At 37.8% G+C, this 25,085-nt stretch overlaps 1 protein-coding gene across 1 annotated transcript in view; it reads left to right on the top strand.

The window, feature by feature from the left end:
* Positions 1-11,919: 11,919 nt before the first annotated feature.
* The window catches only part of STAP1 (signal transducing adaptor family member 1), a 48,040-nt gene continuing 34,874 nt past the window's right edge, over positions 11,920-25,085 (top strand). The window contains exons 1-2 of the mRNA XM_054486164.2: positions 11,920-12,122; positions 24,274-24,345. Coding sequence (XP_054342139.1) covers positions 12,003-12,122; positions 24,274-24,345 — 192 coding nt within the window. The 5' untranslated portion in view covers positions 11,920-12,002. The remainder of the gene's footprint in view (positions 12,123-24,273; positions 24,346-25,085) is intronic.

Here is a 25,085-nt window from a genome sequence, read left to right as displayed (position 1 = left end):
GAATAGATAATAAACACTAACATTTATTGACTGCATACTCTATGCCCAGTTCTGTAAATGCTTCGCATGCATTGAAGAGAACAATTAATATTCCTGTTTTATAAACCAGGGCACTGAAACACAGAGAGATAAGTGTCTTGCCCAAGATCACATCACCACTAAATGGTAAGATGGGATATTATCCCAAGAATTCTCACTCCACAACTGAGCTCTTAATCACTACACTCTTTGCCTCTGGGTAAGAAATTTTAGCAAGCACGGTTATAGATGTAAAGTCCCACATGTAAAATTATATCCTCCTGCTTCCACTGGAAACTAAGTCCCACAGTTATTTTGAGAAATTTGAAATGCAATGGCTTGTGCTGCTTTAGAATGCAGGCCACAGAGGGCGTTGAGAATTAACTGTTCTAAAGAAAATGGAGCAGTACTCTTACAAAAACAGTTGTGGAGACTCCACAGTTTCCAGACAAACGTTTTGCTTCCATATGTACTTGTTGTAGTACTTAATAGCCCACCATGGTTTTAGTATACTAAAATAGGATTGCTAATTAATGGGGGGAGTAATATTTATTTAAAAACCCAAGTTTGTCATTATAAATCTCCCCCCAAAATACATCAAAGATTACTTCTTATGAACTGCTATGACAATCTTGAAGTTTTCTTTCACAACTACTTACCTAGTTAAGGGGTGTGTGTGACTGTGTGTATTTACATATCAGTATATGGAAGTATTAACATATACATAATTAGATGTGTATATGGGAACATAAAGTATCCAGAAATTTGGCTTGAAAGAGAAGTAAAAAAACGTTTCGTTACTTATGGTTTTAGGTAGATAATTTAAAATTTGTAAATCTTAAAACTGTTTCAAAGAATATGTTTTAGATCTTTGATTTCCATCATATAATTATGGTATGGGTATTTACTACCAAAGTGTCTTCCATTAAGTGTTAGCACAAAAATATTCATAACTGAACTAACACTTAAAAATTAGTCTGTGTTCATTCCCACCCCACAGCTTAACATGCGCATCTGTCCTGGTGAATGGATAAACAAATGTACCTCAATGCAGTGCAATACTCTTCAGCAATAAAAGCAAACTACTGACATACAATATGGATGAATCTTGAAAGCACTGTACTAAGTGAAAGAAGCTGGACATCAATGACTGTATGAAAAGAAATCAAATCGATGGTTACCAGGGGTTGAGGAGGGTGGGGGAAAAAAGACTATAAAGGAATATGAGGGAACTTTTTGCAGTGCTGAAAATATTCTATGTCTTGATTATGATGGTAGTTACATGGCTATATCTATTTGTCAAAATTCCTAGTTAGAACTGTGCCCCTGAAAAAGTTGACCTTTTTTTTTTTTTTTTTTTTTTTTTTTTTGAGAAAGGTCTTGCTTGGTTGCCCAGGCTGGAGTGCAGTGGCACAATCAAGGCCCACTACAGCCTCTACCTCCTGGGCTAAAACGATTCTCCTGCCTCAGCCTCCTGAATACCTGGGACCACAGGCATGCACCACCACACCCTGCTAATTTTTTTTTTTTTTAATTTTTTGTAGAGACGGGATCTTCCCTATGTTGCCCAAGCTGGTCTTGAACTCTTGGGCTCAAGTGATCCTCTGGCTTCTGCCTCCCAAATTGCTGGGTTACAGGCATGAGCCACCACACCTGGCCAAAATAGTGACTTTTGCAGTAAATTATACCTCAGTAAATCTGTGAGAGAGATAATAAAAGAGAGAAAGAGAAAATGAGAGAGACTCAAAGGCACTGTATGGAAACCAAATGCAATGTGTAAACTTTGATTAGAGTCTAGTTCAAAACAAAGTAACTGTAAAGAGCATTAAGCAATAAGTGAAAATGAAAAAATTAATTTTCAGATGATATTAGAGAATTGTAAAGTTTTCTTAGGTATTATAATGTGATTATGTTTATGTAATTTGTCCTTACTCTTAGGATATGCATATCAAAGTATTTAGGGGTAAAATGTCTTGTGATATTTGTAAGTACTTTGAAATTGTTAATCATAAAGAGACTGAGATAGTTAAATACATATGGCAAAATATTAACAATTATTGAACCTAGTTCATTGGTGTGTTTATTAACACTATTTCAGTTTCTCTGTATGTTTGAAATATTTCATAGAAAAATGATGGGGAAACTTGACCTTAATAAAATTGCTTAAGTTCTAAAAACTTTTGCAAAAACATTTATTCTGCAAAAGTCAAAAGTGAAAATATTAGCAAAATGACTATCATATAATTTTGTCAGAAAAAATACACGTGAAAAATGAATTTCTTCTAAAAAGTATAGCATAGTCGCAATTATAACAATATTTGCTAAGATAAAATAGACTTAGTTTTATGATTTGGGTATTTTAATAATGTAATTTTTTTTCTTTTACTCCTTACTGCCAAATGTTGGTCCCTCTGTTAAGGAGATTCATTTAAGTATCCTTTTCTGATAAAAAATTATCCTCCAATAGAAATGCTATCTATGCTATGTAGACCATAATGGAAAAGTTAATAAAATGTGCTTGCAATGTACAGGTAGGTGGCAGCAATGTTTACAAAATAGTTTTACCATGCTATGAGTTGTTAAGGTCTGCAATGAGTCATTAATTGTGAAGTGCTATATAAATTAACTGATCTTTACATTTCCTAAATTACCTTTGTGTCAACCATTGCTTATTAATTATAGTTATATTCTATTATGTACACATTGTTTCTCTTAACTCAAGATCACAACAAATAACACTATTCTGTAGATCTCCGTTCTGCATCCTATAAGATAGGATAGTTTACTTCTAGTCAACTTATTTTCTGTTCACACAAAGGAAATTTTGTCATTGAAAACACATTAAGATTTTCAAAAGCTTAATAAAATGGTTCTGCATTATAATTTTACTCTTGAGAGGACTTAAATTACCCTGAGTGAAAATTGGCAAGTAATGTAGGATACAGTTTTTAAATTTCAGGCAGTCATTGCTTTGCAAAGTAGTACAGGACCCTTAAAAAGACCATGTAAGCTGAAACCATGCAAACCGATCTTTGCTTGGGAAAAATTCTGATTGTTTCATGACCTTTAAAAAAAATTATCAGCTGGAGGCGGTGGCTAATGCCTGTAATCCCAGCACTTTGGGAGACTGAGGCTGGCGGATCACCTGAGGTCAGGAGTTCAAGATCAGCCTGGCCAACGTGGTGAAACCCCATCTCTACTAAAAATACAAAAATTAGCTGGGCGCAGTGGCTCACGCCTGTAATCCCAGCACTTTGGGAGGCCCAGGCAGGCGGATCACGAGGTCAGGAGATCGAGACCGTCCTGGCTAACATGGTGAAACCCTGTCTCTACTAAAAAATACAAAAAAATTAGCCAGGCATGGTGGCGGGTGCCTGTAGTCCCAGCTACTCGTGGGGGCTGAGGCAGAAGAATGGCATGAACCCGAGAGGCGGAGCTTGCAGTGAGCCGAGATCGTGCCACTGCACTCCAGCCTGGGCAACAGAGGGAGACTCCGTCTCAAAAACAATAAAAATAAAGATACAAAAATTAGCCAGGAGTGGTGGTGTACGCCTGTAATCCCAGCTACTCGGGAGGCTGAGGCAAGAGAATTGCTTGAACCTGGGAGAGTGGCTGCAGTGAGCCGAGATCACGCCACTGTACTCCAGCCTGGGCGACAAAGCGAGACTCAGCCTCAAAAAAAAAAAAAAATTATCAAAATATTAACATGTCTCTTGCTGTCAGTTATAAATTTATGGGGAAATGAAAAAATAGTAAAACTAATACTTATTTAGCACATTGTAACTCAAAGCATTAGAAACATTGAGCATTAAAGTGCTTTAGTTCTCAGTTTTGTTTTCTCTTTTTTTATTTTTGGCTCCTGACAGGAAACATGCTTTAGTTCTTTGTAAAAAAAAAAAAAAAAAAAAGAAAGCTATCAAGAATAGTTTGAACAGTGCCTGCCTTCTTCTCAGCTGTAACTTATGATACAGAGTGAGCATCTTTTGGTGAATTGTTATACTACTTGCTAAGCTTGGGTCATTTTAAATTAAGTATATGTGGCATAGGATATATAACATATTTGTGAATTCAAGTGTCTATAGAAACTCATAAACGATAAAATATCAAAATGGTAGCTTGCAGACAGTACCTAAAAGTAAGAGTTGTTTTGTTTTGTTTTGTTTTGTTTTGTTTTTTCCAGAGGCTCCATCATTCACCTAAAAGTAAGAGACAACAGGAAGATAAACTAGAAGCAAAGACACAGGGAAGAACTGATGTGCTGTTGACCTAGAGAAAATCTGACTAATATTGAAAAGTGCGGCCAGGCACGGTGGCTCATGTCTATAATCCCAGCATTTTGGGAGGCCAAAGTAGCAGGATCACTTGAGGCCAGGAGTTCACAACCAGCCTGGGCAACATAGTGAGACCCAGTCTCAACAAAAAATCAAAAATTTAGCCAGGTGTGATTGCATGTGACTAGTTTCAGCTTCTCAGGAGGCTGAGGTTGGAGGATTGCTTGCCCTATGGCACTCTGCCTAGGCAATAGAGCAAGACTCCTTCTCTTAAACTAAAAATAAAAATTTTAAAAGTGTTCATGTTGACAGAATGGAACTAGATTATGGGGCAACTTCAATGTCAGGATAACTTTTCACTTATCCTATAGACAATGGGGAACTGTGGTATAATCAGGGTTCAATTACATAAAAGAAAATTTGTAGCCAGGCGCGGTGGCTCACGCCTGTAATCCCAGCACTTTGGGAGGCTGAGGCAGGCGGATCACCTGAGGTCCGCAGTTTGAGACCAGCCTGACCAACGTGGAGAAATGCCATCTCTACTAAAAATACAAAAACAATTAGCCGGGTGTGGTGGCACATGCCTGTAATCCCAGCTACTTGGGAGGCTGAGGCAGAAGAATTGCTTTAACTCAGGAGACGGGGGCTGCAGTGGGCCGATATCACACCACTGCACTCCAGACGAGGTGACAGAGCGAGATTCCATCTCAAAAAAAAAAAAAAAGAACAATTTGTGATGGGTAGTTTTGGCAAAAAGGGATCTGCTACCTGCATTGAACAGCTCATAAAATTTTTGAGAGGATGAAGAAACAGTGTATTTTGGACTTTCAGGAATAATTCCCAAATGCACATTGAAGAACTAAGCCATTAAGAGGCAGCTGATGTTTCTACAGTTATAAAACAAATAGAAAAATTGGGAAGCTGACATTAATGCTTATGTCTCCAAGATCATACTGACGTCATGCAATCAGGAAACCACCACAATTACAAAGCTGCCACGTTATGGAAATCACTATAAGAATTAAAGAAAGAGGAAAGAAACACAAAAAGTGGCTTGACAGTCAAAGACAGGTTTATTTTAGAAAAAACCCAAGGGGGCTTCTGGCCAAGTTAGGTCAGAGGCACATTCTCTTACAGACTAAGAGTTTTTAAGGATTCAGGGTGGGAGAGTTTATCAGAGGCTTGTACTGCTTCTGTGTTTCTTTGCTGTGCTTATCTGGGAGGAAGACTTGTGTGTCTGTTCCCATACATCTTTCTGCGCTGCAGGCATACTCCCCCGAGTCTGCTTTTAGCTTCCCCATCTTAGCGCACCTGAAGGGAAAGGAATGTGCTTATTAAGGCCCACTGTTTTACTGGGGCCCATTGTATGAGGGTGAAGTTTGGCAGTTACCCAAGAGACTTTCCCCGCACCTCCCTCTGTGCCCAAGCTGTCTTATCTGTTTTACTCTCTGCTCTTTCTGGCTGCTTATAGTCAGAAGAGAAGTGATTTCCTTGAAATGCATGAGGCTAAAAAGGGAGCTGGAACTTAAAGTGGCAGTGTTTGAGATGATGGTACTCCTGCTCTGTCAGTCACCACCAATAAGAATTCTCCAATGAGTGGGGGTATGGCAGCTCATGTTTAATTCCAGCACTTTGGGAGGCTGAGATAGGCAAATTTCTTGAGGCCAGGAGTTGGAGACCAGCCTGGCCAATATGGTGAAACCCCATCTCTACTAAAAATACAAAAATTAGCAAGGCCATCATTGTTACAGAAGTGATATTAGTAGCTCTGTCAGAACAGTTTAATTTGCTAACCCTTATAATTTTCAGTACAAAGAGTTGCATCTGGGATGATAAGAGCTTTTCCTATTACATATTTTCAAACTATTTTTGTAGTGGAAAATGTCACTTTTGTTACTGAGGAGTAGTTTTTGGATGCCAGGTAAATACAGGAAACTGGTTTTCATACTAGGTAACTCACAGAATAATGGTAGCTTATTCTATACTTATACAGTAGTGGTGGCACGCTACTGTAATCCCAGCTACTCAGGTGGCTGAGGCATGAGACTCACTTGAACTCGGGAGGCGGAGGTTACAGTGAGCCAAGATGGTGCCACTGCACTCCAGCCTGGAGGACACAGCTAGACTCTGTCTCAAAAAAAAAAAAAAAAAAAAAAAATCCTCTCATGAGCAGAAAGCCTCCTTACTGCTTCTGGCTCCAGAGCCACACCTTACCTAAAATGATATGATGATATGCACAAGCAAACTGATGTCTGTGACTTGACTATCAACACCCATGAAGCTAGTGATCAGACATTGGGACTTCTGATAACATTGCCACAGAAAAATTAGATGCCTACAGGCCATACATGCCTTTTTATTGGTTAGAAAAGCCAAAGGTTGCCTGGTGCAGTGGCTCATATCTGTTAATTCCAGCTACTCAGAAGGCTGAGGCAGGATGATCGCTTAAGCCCAGGAGTTTGAGACCAGCCTGGGCAACATAGCCAGACCCCCTCTAAATGAAGTTTAAAAAACAAACAAACAAACAAAAACAAAGGCAGCATAAGAATGAACCCCGCCTCCCTTCTGCCTTGCCAATCATGTTGAATGCTTTTCAATCTTAGCTGCAAAGAAGTCTGAGAAGTGTAGATTTTATCTTTTTAGTCTCTGCAATAAAGAAAAGCACACTAGAAGGGTTTGGAATGATGGTTAGCACCAATCCACCTTATTCCCTAAGAAAGGCATGAAGGATGAGAAATAAAAGAGAAAACATAGACTTAACCTTTGTATACATTGAGTTTGAAATGGTTAAAACTGAATTCATTATCCCTCTACCACCCAAACTATCTCCCCACTCTGAATTTCTAGTTTCTATTAAAGCTACCATTATTCTGTGAGTTACCTAGTATGAAAACCAGTGTCCTGTATCTACCTGGCATCCAAAAGCTACTTCTCAGTAACAAAAGTGATATTTTCCACTACAAAAATAGTTTGAAAATACATAACTAGGAAAAGCTTTTATCATCCCAGATGCAACTCTTTGTACTGAAAATTATAAGGGTCAGCAAATTAAACTGTTCTGACAGAGTTACTAATATCACTTCTATAACAATGATTGCCCACCTTTTTTTTCTGTTTCAGAAGACTTCAGGGAAATATTTTCTGAGTAAAAATGGCTCACTATATCAGTAATTCTCAGGCAAAGGAGTAGGAAACTCCCTCCATATTGTATGTCTGATAATCTCTGGAGTTGTGGTATTACAATGTGCATTTTCTCCACTGAAAATGCTGCTTTTCCGGGTGTGGTGGCTAATGTCTGTAAATCCCAGTGCTTTGGGAGGCCAAGGTGGATGGATCATTTAAGGTCAGGAGTTCAAGACCAGCCTGACCAACATGGTGAAACTTTGTGTCTACTAAAAACACAAAAAATTAGCCAGATGTGGTGGTGAGCACCTGTAGTCCCAGCTACTCAGGAGGCTGAGGCAGGAGAATGGTATGAACCGGGGAGGCAGAGATGGCAATGAGCTGAGATCATGCCACTGCACTCCAGTCTGGGCAACATAGCAAGACTCAGTCTCAAAAAAAGAAAAGAAAAGAAAAAGAAAATGTGGCTTAACTCTATCAATAGTAATAAAAAATTTACTCATAATAAAGATTGTATTGGATTCATACCAGCCGTTGATAAGCTATAAGTATTTCACACAGTGGTTAAAATTAAAGCTGTATTCTTCAGGTATGAGTTGTAAAAATAAATGTATTCAATTAAAATATCTTCAAAATATACTACTGCAAATTATAATGCATATGGCAATAACTCATCGATAAGTATTAAGCAAAACAAAGGTCAGAAATATGGAAGTACTGGAGCAGGGTTGGTTGATTTGATTGATTCAGTACTAATAAATGGATAGAAAAGTATTTTAGAGATCCTCAATTATTGTAAAAAATGTGGATTTTTACTCAGATGACCTTATAACATAGAGGAGTCAATACAGCACTGAGATTTTGGTTTATATGAGTTAAATCTTATACTTCATCCAAAGTTGTTAAGTTATATTTGCCATAAAACCTGATTTGTAACAATCTTGTGACACAGATGCTACTGATGGCTGTAATGTTGGGCTCCAATAGTTTAATAGTAACATGATTGTTCTACAAGGCAACACAAGAATCATATGTCAACCAATGGTCACATATATCAGAAAAAAGGAAACCCCTGTTACAATGGAAGCTAATAATTCTCCAAACTAGAGTCATATTTTTTAGCTGGAAGCTATTCAGTAAATAAATGATACTGCAATCTACTTATAACCAACCCCTACTTCAACACAATCTTTCCTTTGGAAAAACTATTTCTTGTTGTTACTGAATGTACACAAATAACTACAACAGGACAAATACTATAAGAAAGAAATCGTGCAAAGTGCTTTGGGAAAGCAGAAATGAGAGTAATAATTTTTTTTTTGTGGGGGTGAAGAAAGCTTCAGGAAATTAGGAAATCTTCAGAATTAAGGATAGATTCAGCCTGGGTCTTGAAGGATGAGTAGGACATTACCATATAAACAAAGGGAAAGAGGGGCATCTAAGCAGAGTACAGTGACTGAAAAGGTATGAGGAGACAGGGAAGATCATAGGGTATTCAGGCAACTGAGACTAAATGAAATTACCAGAGCAAAGGGTATTTTGAGGAGTTATTATTTAAAAGGGCCCTGCTATGAAGGACCAATGTGCCATGCTTGAGCCCATTGTTGGTATTCAATAAGTATTTAGGTTCAATAAAAAAATTTTAAAAAGGAATCTCAAAAACAATGAGAATCCCTTAAAGTCTTTTCAGTAAGGGAATATCTTGATTAGGTTGAATTTTAAATGAATCAGAGAAGAAAAAGAGTGGAAACTAGGAGACTACTTAAAAGCCTTTTGCAACTCTTCAGACAATAAGTCATGTAGTCCATCACCTCCTTGTATGGGTGAGGAAGCTATGATACCAGAGAAGTCAAGTGGTTTGTTCAAGGTCTCAAGAGCTGGTTAGTAGCAAAATTAGTTTATGCCCTATATCCAAACATATTTTCTACTATATTTCCTTACCTACAAATTTATTCTTCACTGCCTAAGACTTGAGATATCTGTAAGAGGATTTCCATTGTAATGGTGCAGTGGTGCAATGACACTAGTAATTGCAGACAGGACTAACTTGTTAATATTGCTTAAGCAAGATTTTTGCATTTTGTAGTCTTTTTTAGGGAGACATAATTTGATTCTTGGTATATTAAAAATGAATTTGACATACAAATCAGCAGACCAAAGTAACTTACCGTGTCTGATTAGCTGTTTTTAAATTGTTGCTTATTTTTTTAAAAGGCAAAAAAAAAAAATAACTAAGTGCTTATTTAACAACAACAAAAAATCCCCTTTACATTTTTTTAGAGGTATTATTTTCTCTCACCTATGAAACTTTCTGACCATAAAGTCAGTGCCTAATCACTGATGATTCCCAGCATTCTTTCTTTATCCTTGCTTCTTCTTTTCATTTTTCAATTCTTAATCCCTCCTTTCACTTCCCCCTGTATTACAACAACTAACAGCTGCCAAGAAAGTGGATTAGGTCATATATTCAATCAGGAGGTTTTCCTGTTATTCAAGTCACTTTCTTAGTATACTGAAACTAAAAAATAGTTATGGTTTTTGCCTCAAAAAATTCAGCTGGACTTATATTTTATTATTTGAAGGCTGGGTATCAAGAAGCAGGTCTAAACTTACAAAAGCAAAGCAGTAATTTTGGATCTTCAACTCCCTATTTCTGTCTCGAGCTGTTTTCATTTTGATAATACATCTGAACACTCTTCTTTAACTTACCGATAATCAGTCTGTATTGTTCTACCTCACTTTGTAGACAATTTGGCATCCCATATCTACAGCTGCAGGATCAGTGGGACCCATACTGGTGGAGAAAACCATGCAGTCTCTCCATTAGGAAAGGAGAATCAGACTGAAGACTCCTGGCTTGCTTTGATTTCTAATAATAGGCAGGTCTCACTGGGCCCAGGCTGTTCTAAATCTAGAGTAGTTCTGAAATACTGAGTGTGAAATAGGCAATGGTAGAAATTCTTAGGACCCCTGTAAGACAAATCAAAATTCCTTCAAATAAATATTCTTTTCTCCCATCATTTCCTGCACTGTGCTAGACCAAATCCAATCTCTTAAGGACCATTTCCTACATGCAACCATTGAATGCACTTTGGCCCCAGTATAGCTTTATAAATCTCACTAGATAACTGTGGGAACTCCATCCATGAATCATAGTATCAATGGTTTGCAGCTCAGAAAGCACAAAAGAACAAAATAAAAGTTTGAAAACTTACAGCTTTCTCTGCCAGATATTTTTTTGCCAAGTATCTTAGACTCCTTTGTGTTGCTGTAACAGAATGCCACAGACTGGTAATTTATAATGAACAGAAATGAATTTGGCTCATGGTTCTGGAGTCTGGAAGTCAAAGAACACGGCCAGCATCTGATGAGGACCTTCATGCGGCATCATTCCATGGCAGAAGATAGAAGAGCAAGAGAGGGTGATAGCATGCGAGAAAGTGCCAAACTTGATTTTATAAAAAACCCACTTCCAGGCCAGGTGCAATGGCTCACACCTGTAATCCCAGCACTTTGGGAGGCCACAGCAGGAGAATCGCTTGAGCCCAAGAGTTTGAGACCAACCTGGGCAACATAGGGAGATACTGTCTATACAAAGAATGAAAAAGTTAGCTAGGAGTGGTGGCACGTGCCTTGTAGTCCCAGCTACTTGGGAGGCTGATGTGTGAGGATTGTTTGAGCCTGAGAGGTCAAGGCTGCAGTGAGCTGTGATTGCACCAGTGTATTCCAGTCTGGGCAACAGAGCAAGACCCTGCCTCTGAAAAAAGAGAAAGAAATCCACTCCCACAGCATTAATCAATTCATTCATTCATGAGGGCAGATGCCTCATGACTTAATCACCTTCTAAAAGTACCATTTCTAAGCACTGTTGCATTGGGAATTAAGTTTCTAACACATACATTTTGGAGGACACATTCAAAACATAGCACTAAATATTCATTGGGAACTCATGTACTTGGAATATCTACTGGCAAAAAAAAAAGAAAAAAAGAAAGAAAAAAGAAAAAAATTCCATATTCCGTGTTCCCATAATTGTGGTTTATATTTAGTGAAGCATCAAATGGGCATGAGATAGAACTATTTTTTTTATTTACACAAAACTTGGCCCTAAAATATTTAACCAACAGAAGTAGTACTAATAAAATTATTCTATGAAGTAATTTTTAATGAAGCAGAGTTTATTCAAGTCACGTCTTCTGCAAATAAAAATGGACAGCAATAAACAAAAACAAAGATAGAAAGAATAACTGTGTTCTTGATATCTCCCCTAAAGTTCACAATCTCTACACCTGTTTCTTTCATCTTCTGGTGATGTTAATCTTCTGTTTATTTTGCACTTTAAATCTAAGCACATGTGGATTACCCAGAGATTGCCCTCTGAAAGTCAGTCTACACCTGTTCTTTCTTACCTCACAAAAAGTAATGGAAAAAAAAGTGTGTGTGTGTGTGTGTGTGTCCTGTTGGTGGTACTGTTGGTGGTTAAAAAGCAATTTGGGACTTCCTCTTTGAACAGTTGCCTTTTCCTTTCACACAACGAAGATTTCATTTTGTTTGAGACGAGAAACCAAACCACACACCAAAGAGAGGGGTATGATGGCTAAGAAGCCCCCAAAACCAGCCCCTCGCAGGATCTTCCAGGAAAGGTTAAAGATTACCGCTCTACCTTTGTACTTTGAAGGTTTTTTATTAGTCAAGCGGTCAGGATACCGGGTAAGTCTATAGATGACAATGTTAAGCCTAAGACTTCTGTTTTAATTTAATATTTATTTCATGGTGATGTGATGTGTTAAGACCTCCTTGTTTCTGTTGAAATTAAATCATCTTCTCTTCTTTGAGCTCAGAAAAATGATTCCAATTTTTCATAATTTAAATACAATGTCTGGCTTAAACCTGCATGTATACACATATATAATATGTATAATAACAGACATTGTAATATTAAGGCACTAATATAAAAAATTCAATAAGCTAAATTTCCAAAGAATTCATTTAAATATCACAAAAGATTTTGGCTTGGGAGATAAAATGTTTCTTGTATTTTCTCCACAATTTATTGCTCTGCTTCAATGATGACATGTACCATTAAGATAAAATGATTTCATGATTAAAATTAAACCTGCTCCTGTTCTGAGTCATTTGAAGTTTATAATGATCAAATTATTAAAAATGGCTTTTGTAAAAATTGTTAAAATGACAAAGTTCATACTGTTTAACATTATATATAGTTATGTGTTCTAAAATACTATTCAAGATAGTGACTTTTAATTTTTGGGGTACTACTGTGGGTATTAAGTACACTAAGCTACGTAAATACCTTTGCTCTAAGAAAATCCATGATGCATTCTGTATTTTTAAATGTAATAATTAAAACTTATAGTTAGTTAAAATCATTACTTTTAAAATAGTAATTATGAATGACTTGAAATTAATTAGAGAAATAAGCCCAAAATTGCCTGTTATTAAAGAAAAAAATCATTAACTTAGGTCAAATTTTATGAAATTGTATACTGACTAAAACTAGAAAAATTTTAAGGTTTCCAGAAATTCCATCAGAAATGTTTAATGATGCTAAAATACTTTTTCTGAGGATTTATGAATACCTGTGGAAAAATTATATATATGAAAAATCTATAATAGCATATTCACATTTCTTACGTATATAATCAGATCGTTTACTATTTGAGAGTAAAGACATGGTAATTTGTATTCTGTTTTGGATGTTAAACATGCATAAATGATTACCTTTCAGTTATATTAGAATTTTTTAGATTGATCCTATATGCTTTTAATGTAAATTCAATCTTGTCACCACAGGTAAGCCACATAGTCACACCTTGCCAGGAAAGGGAAGGTGAGAAAAAAAATTTCTAATTAGTAATTTAAATCGGGTTGTTCATTGAATGTTTTCCAAGGTATTTGTAATAACTGTTTATGATAGCAGTTTTTTTTAAATGCTTAAAGAAGACATGTCATTGGTATGGTTAGCAGAAAGAATAAGAATTTTAGAGTGTCTTTATCTGATGGTTTTGCCACTTACAGCTTGTGATCTTGTGCAAGTTACTCAATCTCCTTGAGACTGTTTCTTCAACTATAAGATAAAGAGTATACTACTTGCTACTTGCCTCCTAAGGTACATTCTGGGATTCAGTAGGTATTCAATCAATTTATTCACTCAACATTTATTGTGTGCCTCCTATGCACCAAGCATCACTCTTATTTCTGGAGAATATGAAAAAAAAACACAAAGATTTTATTTTCAAGAGGCTTAATATAGTAGGAATGATGTCTTCCTTACTGAATTTCTACTCTTTACCTTCTCTTAGAAAGCATTCTTTGAAGCAGAATGAATACCTATAGGCATAAATATTTCCAATGAAATTAACTTGTGATTCTATTTGAATTTATAGTAAAGTATCTTTGTGTGTGTGTGTGTGTGTGTGTGCGTGTGACAGTGTCTCCTCTGTTGCCCAAGCTGGAGTGCAATGGTGCAATCACTAGTCATGCAGCCTTGACATCCCCGGCTCCGGTGATTCTCCTGCCTCAGCCTCCTGAGTAGCTGGGACTACAAGCGCATACCACACCCAGCTAATGTTTGTATTGTTTATAGAGACAGGGTTTCATCACGTTGTTCAGGTTGGTCTCAAACTCCTGGGCTCAAGCAACCTGCCCACCTTGGCCTCCCAATATGCTAGAATTACAGGCATGGGCCACTGAGACCACAAAGTGCCTTTTACTTGTATGTCAGGGAGAAGAGAGCAAGAGGATGACAATAATACCTACTTATGTGGTGGTTTCAGGGATTAAAGGGATAGCATATGTAAAACACCTGGCTCACACTAACGGTTAGATTCATTCATTCTCTTACCCTTTCATCACTTATCATACTCTTATTCAGGTACTAAAATTAGTTTGAGGTCTGCAAGTAATATGACTCCAAGGAGAGTGAGCATGGTGATAATTAGAGTACTTGAAAATAGAAGCTGTGAGAAAAATCTAAGGAAAACAAGTGGAATTTCCAAGCAATTGGCAGCAAAGTGCCAGGGAATCTTTGAACAGAAGGTGAGCCAAAGGTATATAGCCAAGTAATCTTTGGAGCTGATTGGCTGGAGGAAGTTGAGAGGTTCTGCAGAATGTAAAGTTGGGTCTCTGCCAAAGTCATTCAGAACATTTAAACTAGAAAAAATATAACTGAAGAGTAACCTGGTCTATAAAGGCATCAAATGCTGAGAGGTGCTTCCTAGCCATTTTTTGTGGGGCACTTTTAAGTATTTAAAGAGCTTTTCCCCAGGAAAATGTAACAACGTATACCATTTTGCGTGTAATTCTAGAAGGTTTCTAAATCTGAGGTCAAGAACCCATGAAAAACACATAATCTTTATGGAAAAGATAATGTGGGAAGATTTATTTAAGCCATAGCACTAGGATTCTAGATTAACCAGGAAGATGTATTTATTATCAAAGCTATTAAATGCCACAGTGGAATACCATTGGCTTCGCAGTTCTTATAAACGGGAAAATTTATCATTTTTTCTGGGACCGTTTGAAAATAAGAGAGAGTTTGGGTGGGCCGGGAGCGGTGGCTCATGCCTGTAATCCCAGCACTCTGGGAGGCCCAGGTGGGCGGATCACGAGGTCAGGAAATGGAGACCAACCTGGTTAACATGGTGAAACCCCGTCTCTACTAAAAATACAAAAATTAGCTGGGCATGGTGGCACGCACCTGTGGTCCCAGCTACTCGGGAGGCTGAGGCAGGAGAATCACTTGAACCCGGGAGTCAGAGGTTGCAGTGAGCCGAGATCGCACCACTGCACTCTAGCCTGGCAACAGAGCGAGACTCTGTCGAGAGAGAGAGAGAGAGAGAGAGAGGGAGAGAGAGAGAGGGAGAGAGAGAGGGAGAGAGAGAGGGAGAGAGAGAGAGAGAGGGAGAGAGAGAGAGAGGGAGAGAGAGAGAGAGAGAAAATAAGAGAGAGTTGGGGCAATGTCTCATAATTTCTTCAATCTGTGATGTGCTAAAGTTAAAAAAACAGTGTGTGTTGGCCGGGCCCGGTCCCAGCTATTCAGAAGGCTGAGGCAGGAGAATCGCTTGAACCCGGGAGGCGGAGGTTGCAGTGAGCCAAGATCGCGCCACTGCACTCCAGCCTGGGTGACAGAGCGAAACTCCGTCTCAAAAAAAAAAGGAAATTTTTTAGGGCTAAGTTGTGCTCACACACAGTTCTCTATGGCAGTAATCTCCAAATTTTAAAATAACACACTCCTTTCAGGAAAACATTCGAGCACAGATCCCTAATATAAGAATATTGATTCAGCCGGGCGTGGTGGCTCACGCCTGTAATCCCAGCACTTTGGGAGGCCGAGGCAGGCGGATCAAGAGGTCAGGAGATTGAGACCATCCTGGCTAACAAGGTGAAACCCTGTCTCTACTAAAAAAATATATATATATACAAAAATTAGCCAGGCGTGGTGGTGGGCACCTGTAGTCCCAGCTACTCAGGAGGTTGAAGCAGGAGAATGGCGTGAACCCAGGAGGTGGAGCTTGCAGGAAGCCGAGATTGCGCCATTGCACTCCAACCTGGGCAACAGAGCGAGACTCCATCTCAAAAACAACAACAAAAAAAGAACATTAATTCATTTGGAAATTATAAATATATATATTCCCGTACTATTAATCCATGTAAATTATTCGATATATAAAAAATGAATTAAGAAATATGAAATAAAATATAATTAAATATTCTAAAATTTTCTCTAACAATGGATCACCTTGCACACCTTTGGAATTTATGCATCCCATTTTGGAGACCACTATACAACATTCTTCCTTAGGTAAATGTACTTTACTTGCTCACAAAAAAAGAAAGAATGAGAGCTTTTTATTGGGGACAGGGGAAGAGAAACTTAACTGGAGCTTGCATTGTAATTCATTTTTGCTAGTTATATTAATGAGAAAAGAGCACTGGGGAGTCAAGAGATAAAAGTATCAGTCCAATTCTAGAATATGGGCGATTCCTTCACATTTTTAAATCTGTTCTCTCCTTTCTAAAAAGAATAATTACTCTCTTGCGTAGCTGAATAGGTTGCTCCAATGACTAAGTGGACTATATAATAATGAATACAACCTTTTGAGGTGTAACTTATAATGGATACCATTCTAGGCTGTTAGTGTTCTGTCACTCTGATCCTTACAGTAATCTTCTGGGTAGAAATTATTTTATTCACTTCACAAATGAGTGAGTAGGTGGGGCATGCTGGCTCATGCCTGTAATCCCAGCACTTCTGGAGGCCAAGGCAGGAGGATTGCTTGAGGCCAGGAGTTGGAGATCAGCCTAGGCAACATAGCGAAACCCCATTTCTACAAAATCAAAAAATTAGCCAGGCGTGGTGGCACACCCTGTATTCCCAGCTACTCGGGAGGCTGAAGAGGGAGGATCACTTGAACCCAGGAGTTCGAGGCTGCAGTGAGCTGTGATTGCATCACTGCACCCCAGCCTGAGCAACAGAGTGAGACCCTGTCTCTCTAAAACAACAACTCCAAATAAACAAATGAGTGCGTTCTGGCCACAGTGGTTATTCAAGGTTCCTCTTCCATTAAGGAGGCTAGCTTGGATTTGATTGTGATGCACTTGACTATGCTGCTTCTCAAACTCAAATTCTAATTCCATTTGATTGTAGGTTTCCTAGTTAAGCTAGTGATAAATTCAGAAGTCTTATTTCAGCCTCTTTTCTTACATCAGTGATTTCACACAAACTATTGTTAAAAAAAAAAAAAATTTGTGCTTCATTCCAAAGATATGTCCTTCCAAATTAATTTTTTTAATTTTTAAGTATTTCTCTAGATATGAATAGGTACCTAGATGTTGTTTATTGAGATTGATATTTATAAATGACTCAGATTATATGTGTATTTATTACATCTTATCAAAATGAAATCAAGACTGTGACCTGTAAGTCTTTGCATACTGAATACAAGTTTGGTCTGTCCTTAGGTTTGCAGCTGTGGTTGCAGTTCACAGGGTCTAATGCTATTTGTAACCTTACTTTTCCTCCAGGGCTGCCTTTGCTTTCAACTCAGTGCCTTTATACTTGCTTTTCCCCCCATTTAATAAATCCTTAATCCTTTCCACAAGTATATACGTTTGCTTACCTGTAAAACTCCCATTTTTCCCTATTTAACTTTACCCAATTCATATCATTCTTTTGAGACTGAACACCTCTATAATTTTTCTCGATAGTACAATGGAGGTCTGCATGTACATACAGAGGGAATTCAATAAACCTTTACTGGCTATCAGTAATACTAGTTTTTATACCTTATGGCAGGGTAATACTGTACTTATGAGGCTGATTAGGAAGATGAACAGAGTGGTAGGCTTTGACTTCAGGGTTTTCTCTTGTATTTTTTTCCTCCAGGAATCATACAATCCTGGAGTTGGACTAGATCTTAGAAGCCATACTTTAGTAAAATTACACAAATTACACTTTGGGAGTCTGAGGCAGGTGGATCACTTGAGGTCAGGAGTTTGAGACCAGCCTGGCCAACGTGGTGAAACCCTGTCTCTACTAAAAATACAAAAATTAGCCAGGCATGGTGGCATGTGCCTGTAATCCCAGCTACTTGGGAGGCTGAGGTGGAAGAATGGCTTCAACCTGGGAGGCAGAGGTTTCAGTGAGCAGAGATCAAAATCACACCACTGCATTCCACCCTGGGTGACAGGAGACCCCATCTCAAAACAAACAAACAAACTACACAGATGATAAAGTTCTTGGAACAATATGCATTTCTCTACATTCCCATCTCCTCCTGCATTCTTCCTCACCTGCTTCCCAGCTCCAAAAAACAGGAGAGCCTTGATTTACTCCTTTCATTGCAGAGGCTTACCATTAATGCAGGGTGGGGAAGCCTTAAAAAGAGTTGGTCGGATAAGCAAAGAAACAAAACAACTTGCAAGATAAATTTTAATTATTTTGTTGTGTAATTATAGGTCAGATTGAGAAAGTACAAGTATTTTTTAAGAGAGTGAAAAAAACTAGTCATTCCCATATGGTTTTTTACAGAACAGCTACCTGATCGCAGTGCTAGTATATATTAGCAACTTCTCAAGCCAGATCTCAATGGATTTTTAAACCTCTTTATTTAAGAAAACATGAAAGGGTGATTTTACATAGGAATGACAATGGGTTTCATTATTCTGGTTTAGAAAATATTTCCTCCTTCTCATACATATTACCATTGAAGGAGATCTATTTTAGAAATTTTTAGATACTGCTATCACACCCACACATACAAATCACCACATGGAAGAAGTATTATGTGGCTAATAAAAAATGCAAAGTTTTTGCCAATAATGTGAGTGTTGAGGCAATGCTCTTCTTTTTCTTTTCTTTTCTTTTTTTAAAGTGCCTAACATTTATTAAATACTTGCTATGTCCCTGGTCTTAGGTGGTTTACACACATACATTATTAGTCCATTCAATTATTCAACAACTCTATGGAGCAATAGCAGGAGGTGGTGTTGTGTTTATGGGGTACTCATATTTTTGGTCCCTTAAAGTAAACTCTCATATAGGAGACACAATAATAATAATTATTATTCAGTGTCTTTTGATATATTCACAAACTTATACAACCATCACCAGTATCTAATTCCACAACATTTTCATAATTTCAAAAAGAAGCTCCATGGGCAGTCATACCCACTTCTCTTCCCCCCTCAACCCAACTGCTTTTTTTTTGGGGGGGGGGGACAGAGTCTTGCTCTGTCGCCCAGGCTAGAGTGCAGCGGTGCGATCTCTGCTCACTGCAACCTCCGCTTCCTGGGTTCAAGAGATTCTCCTGTCTCAGCCTCCCAAGTAGCTGGGATTACAGGCACCCGCCACTACTCCGGCTAATTTTCATATTTTTAGTAGATACAGGGTTTCACCACGTTGGCCAGGCTGGCCTCGAACTCCTGACCTCAGGTGATCTGCCCGCCTTGGCCTCCCAAAGTGCTGCGACGACAGGCATGAACAACCTCGCCTGGCCCTCTTCCCTCTTCTTTACATTTTGTATATACTCTTTTATTAGAATTTTTCTTCTCCCAAGTTTGAAACCAGCCAGACACAGAAATCACACAAATGAAGATCAGTTAGTTACTTTTATTATTGACAAATTATCAATGTGCAGTTTAGATTTAAGGCCAAAACTGTGCTAATATTTTACTCCAGATTTGGGTAGCCTTGAGCTACATCAAGTCACTGACTCAGATTAAGAGCCACAAGCCTGAACCTGTTGGAGGCCCTTTGCCATATGGCAGGGAACAGAGCAGTACACTCACTCTCTCCTGGTAGACTGAGCTGAGAGAGGACAGGAAGGGGCTGAGCTGAGCTTGCTGCCTCCCAAACACACCTATTAGATACTCAGTCCTACTCTCTGCAAAGGAAATAATTCACCCTGGCAGTACTGAGCAGAATAGATTTGAAAGTAGGCTGGACACGGTAGCTCACGCCTGTAATCCCAGCACTTTGGGAGGTTGAAATGGGCAGATCACTTGATGTCAGGTGTTAGAGGCCAGCCTGCCCAACATGGTGAAACTCCGTCTCTACTAAAAATATAAAAATTAGCTGGGCACGATGGCACATGCCTGTAGTCCTAGCTACTGGGGAGGCTGAGGCAGGAGAATCGCTTGAACCCAGAGGGGAGCAGGTTGCAGTGAGCCAAGATCACGTCACTGCACTGTAGCCTGGGCCACAGAGTGAGTGAGACTTCCATCAAAAACTAAAATAAAACAAAATACAAATAGAGTAGATTAATAGATTAGAAAGTATAAGAAAGCGGTAGAAAGACAGGTAAAGGGATACTGTTATAGCAATAACACTTTACATCCTATATTAAAAGAAGGAAAGAAAAGACTTTGGATGGGGTTGAAATTAAGATGTGTTTTCTTGTCTTATTAAACTGCTGGACTCTGAGACGTATCAGGTATATATTGGGCACCTGGATTTCAGACAAGAGAGAGAATCTCTTTGCCTAGTTTTATAACTACTTCTTTGAGGACAATTTATTGGCTGATCCTTCAATAATATGCCCTTTTGAATTGTTCTTTTCTATGGTAATTTGTTCTTGGTTCAAGAGGCATCAGCAGGTTCATTACATGTTATAACCAGTTCTCGACTGCGGGGAGGATAGAGTGAAAACACAGCAGGGCTTGAACAATGATACCTTGTCCCAAATTCCAATGTGCCCCTGAGGTTGATTGCTGCAGTCACACTACCAATTTGTTCAAGTCTTACTGTATGTACCTCTCTTTGAAATATGACTTTTCTGCTCATCCTATAAAGAGGCTGAATCTATTTCTCTAAACTTTATTTTATTTTTCAAAATTGAACTTACAGCAAACAAAAATTTTCTAGCCTTTGAATCTGGATTGGGTTATGTGACATGTGTTGGTAAATGTGACACAAGCAGAGGCTTAGAATAAGCTTGCCCATTGGGTTTTGCTCTCTCTTGTTCCTGGTAATCCTTCTGCCAGCATGCGTCAAGTCTAGGCTAGCTGACTGGATAAAAGAATGGATAGAGTGAGACTCCAGTTGTCCCTCCCTTCCCAGTCATTCCCGCCTTCCCAGCTAAGACCCTAGACAAGTAAGTGAGGCCACCTTAGACCATTCAGCCATAGCCAAGCAAGCCCAGATCAGAAAGGCCATCAACCAACCATAGAATGGTGAGAAATAGAAGTCATTTGCTTATTTTAGTCCACTAAGTTATAGGGTGACTTGTTACATGGGAGAAGCTAACTCATATATTATCTTATTAGGCATGAAGACAAAGAAAGAAAAGAGTTCTACCAAGAGCATAAGAAAAAAATGGTGATCGTAGTTCAAAATGAATTTAATCTTGAGCTTCCTGGTTGCCAGGGAATTAAAAGCAAAATTGGGTTATAGAGTTGTCATTATTTGAGAAAATAAGCATGTAAATTCTGAAGAGTCGACAAACATTTTACTGGTTAAAAAACATAAAGGATATGTTAATATTGAAGAGACACAAAATACCATAAGACAAAGTATCTTCACATGCACAATAAAAGAGAAAACCCTTTATATAACTTTCTTATATTAATTGCCAGTATCATGATGGTTCAATAAATTGTAAAACATCAGCTTATCAAATCATAAAGGAAGGAATGATTAACATGTTTATTAAAATAACTGGAATTTTTAAAAACACACCTTTGGAAAAAGCTGAATATGAAAGTAAATCTTTAGATGTGAAAGGATTTTATTTTTAAAACTTACTTGCCATTCTTTTGTAATATAGTCACTCTTCGTATTTATTTAAACAAACTCACTTGAATGAAATGGGAGTTTGACTAGGTTATTTAAATATTTTGAACTTCAAAAGTCGTATTTCTGTAGAATCCAGAGTAATCTGAAGGTATTAATAATTAAATATTCACCACATGAATAAGATTTGGATTTTAAAGTTCAGCTTTGATGGTGCTAAATTATCAATTTCTCACATTTTCTTGATCTGTCAATAATGTATACTATTTATTGAACCCCAACTATGAGCCATGTATTCTGCTAAGTGCTTTACATGTATTAATTCATTAAATTCTTTCATCTGTCCTAGAAGGTAGATATTATATGCTTTTCCTATGCTGGGCTCTTCACTGGTCCAACTGACATGTGTAAGCTTCCACTGAAATTGCATAAAAAGTCTTAAATCAATGAGGGAAGTTTTAGAAAATGACCTACTTAAACACAAATCAAATGACAGTGATGAGTCACTCATTGGGGATATATTCTCAGAATGCGTTGTTAGGTGATTTCATCATTGTGTGAACATCACAGAATATACTTATGCAACCATAGATGGTATAGCCTATTACACACCTAGGCTATATGATATAGCCTATTGCTTCTTGGCTACAAACCTGTATAGTATGTTATTGTATTAAATACTGTAGGCAGTTGTAACACAATGATAAGTATTTGTTTATCTAAACATATCTAAACATAGCAAAAGCAGAGTAGAAATATGGTATAAAAGAAAAAATGGTATACTTGTATAGGGCACTTACCACAAATGGAGCTTGCAGGACTGGTAGTTTCTCTGGGTAAGTCAGTGAGTGGTAAGTAAATCTGAAGGCCTAGAATATCATCAGATACTGCTGTAGACTTTATGAACACTGTACACTCAGGCTACACTAAGTTTATAAAAAATGTTTTTCTTTTTCATTAACAAATTCATCTTAGCTTACTGTAACTATTTTACTTTATAAACTTTTTTAACTTTTTGACTCTTTCGTAATAACATTACCTTAAAACAAAAACACATTGTACTGCTCTGCAAAAATATTTTCTTTCTTTATATCCTTATTCTATAAGCTTTTTCTATTTTTAAAATTCTTTCTTTATTTTTTTTTTTACTTTTTAAGCTTTTTGTTTAAAACTAAGACACAAACACATACATTAGCCTAGGCCTACACAGGGTCAAGATTATCAATATCATTATCTCCCACCTTCATATCTTATTCCATTTTGTGTGTGTGTGTGTGTGTGAGATGGAATCTCTCTCTGTTGCCCAGGCTGGAGTGCAGTTGCGTGATCTCGGCTCATTGCAACCTCTGCCTCCTGGGTTCAAGTGATTCTTCAGCTACAGCCTCCTGAGTAGTTGGGATTACAGGTGCACATCACAATGCCTGGCTAATTTTTGTATTTTTAGGTAGAGACGGGGTTTTGCCATGTTGTTCAGGTTGGTCTGGAACTCCTGGCCTCAAGGGAGTTGCCCACCTCAGCCTCCCAAAGTGTTGGAATTACAGTGTGAGCCACCATGCCCAGCCCCAGTGGATGGCCTTTAGGGGTAATAACATACATGGAGCTGTCATCTCTCTGATAGCAATGCCCTCTTTAGGAATACCTCCTGAAGAACGTGCTTGAGGCTGCTTCACAGTTAGTTATGTTTTTTCAAAGTAGAAGTAGTACACTCTAAAACAATGATTAAAAAGTATAGTATAGTAAGTACATAAACCAGTAACATAGTCATTTATTAATCATTAACAAGTATTATTTACTGTACATAATTATATGTCCTATATTTTTGTTTGACTGGAAATGCAGTAGGTTTGTTTGCCAGCATCACCATAAACACCTGAGTCATGCATTGTGCTACAACATTATGACAGTTGATAGGAATTTTTCAGGGCCATTGTATCTTATGGGACCACTATCATATAGGCGGTTTGTCATTGACCAAAAGATCTTTTTGTGGCACATGATTGTATATCCTTATCTGAAATGTTATACTAAAATAAATTTGAGAATGATTTAATCAAGTGGTGGCATGGGCCTGTAGTCCTAGCTACTCTGGAGGCTGGAGTGGGAGGATTGCTTGAGCCCAGGAGTTCAAGGCTGCAGTGAGCCATGATTGTACCACTACACTCCAGCCTGGGTAACAGAGCAAGACTCTGAAAAAAGAAAGAAAAGAAAAGAAAAAGAGAGAAGAAACGAAAGAAAGAGAAAGGAAGGAAGGAAGGGAGAAAGGAGGGAGGAAGAAAGGAGGGAGGGAGGAAGGAAATAAAATGTTAAGCCAGGCATGGTGGCATATGGCTGTAGTCCCAGCTACTTGGAGGGGAAGCTGAGGCAGAAGAATTGCTTGAGCCCACGAGTTGGAGAGTCCAGCCCGGGGGATATATTGAGACCACAGAACCTATCTCAGAAGATGAAAAGAATTAAATGTAAAATTAAGCTATAAAAATTAGAATTCTCCAGGATAAAGAAGACTTCTTATATCACACAAGCAATTAAGAAAGTTACAAAGGATAATATCATTAGAAAAATAGTTGAATATACACTAATGAAATAATGCTTATGATTTCTTTCCCACAGGAGTATGAGTATTACTGGACAGAGTTGAGAGGAACTACTCTTTTCTTTTATACTGACAAAAAGAGTACAATAGTAAGTGAACATGTTCAGCTGATTCCATTGTTTCCCAATATACCCTTGTCACATAGAATATTATTCATTTTGGATTTTCTGCCATCCAAGAATAAAGATGCTCTGGTAAAATTAATTCAAAAAATAAAGTTTAAATCTGTGGGGGCCGCCAATGATGACAGGAACGATGGTAAATTTTCCTGGGTAATTCCGAAGAAGATATTGACTCATGTTTTTTACTTTTCATTCTTTTCTTTCTGATTCTGATAACCAAACTTAGTTAAAAAGTGAAAATTTTTGACAAGACATCTGCACATATATTGCTTAATACCAAGTGATAGCTTCAATTTCTCCCACTTTTTATCTTGCTGTAGCATGCAGTTATAATTGGAAAGGAAAAAAACGATCTCCAGAGCATGCAAAGCCATTATTTAATTTTTCTGAAAAGACAAAAACATATTTCACAAAGCAGGACTTCTAAAGGCTTAAACATGAGAATAACAATAAAGGGATTCTGAGGTTTATTTATTCATATTAATTTCAAATTTTGATTGTATGTTTCAGTTCTTCCAGGAATAAGATATAGTATTTTAGTGGCAAATGTTTACCTACCTTGGAACACTATAAGAGACTTTATGAGCCAGTAACTTGATTAAATATAAACATTCTGGATCTGGATATAGTAGCCCATCTAATAATTAGAACATCATTATTAGAAGCCAACATCTAATGAAAGAGACAGAAAAATAACCTGTGTAATG

The sequence above is a fragment of the Pongo pygmaeus genome, chromosome 3, assembly GCF_028885625.2.
Source record: "Pongo pygmaeus isolate AG05252 chromosome 3, NHGRI_mPonPyg2-v2.0_pri, whole genome shotgun sequence".
NCBI lineage: Eukaryota > Metazoa > Chordata > Mammalia > Primates > Hominidae > Pongo > Pongo pygmaeus.
The sequence above is the reverse complement of the archived record's forward strand: the minus strand, read 5'-3'. Positions and strand labels throughout refer to the sequence as shown.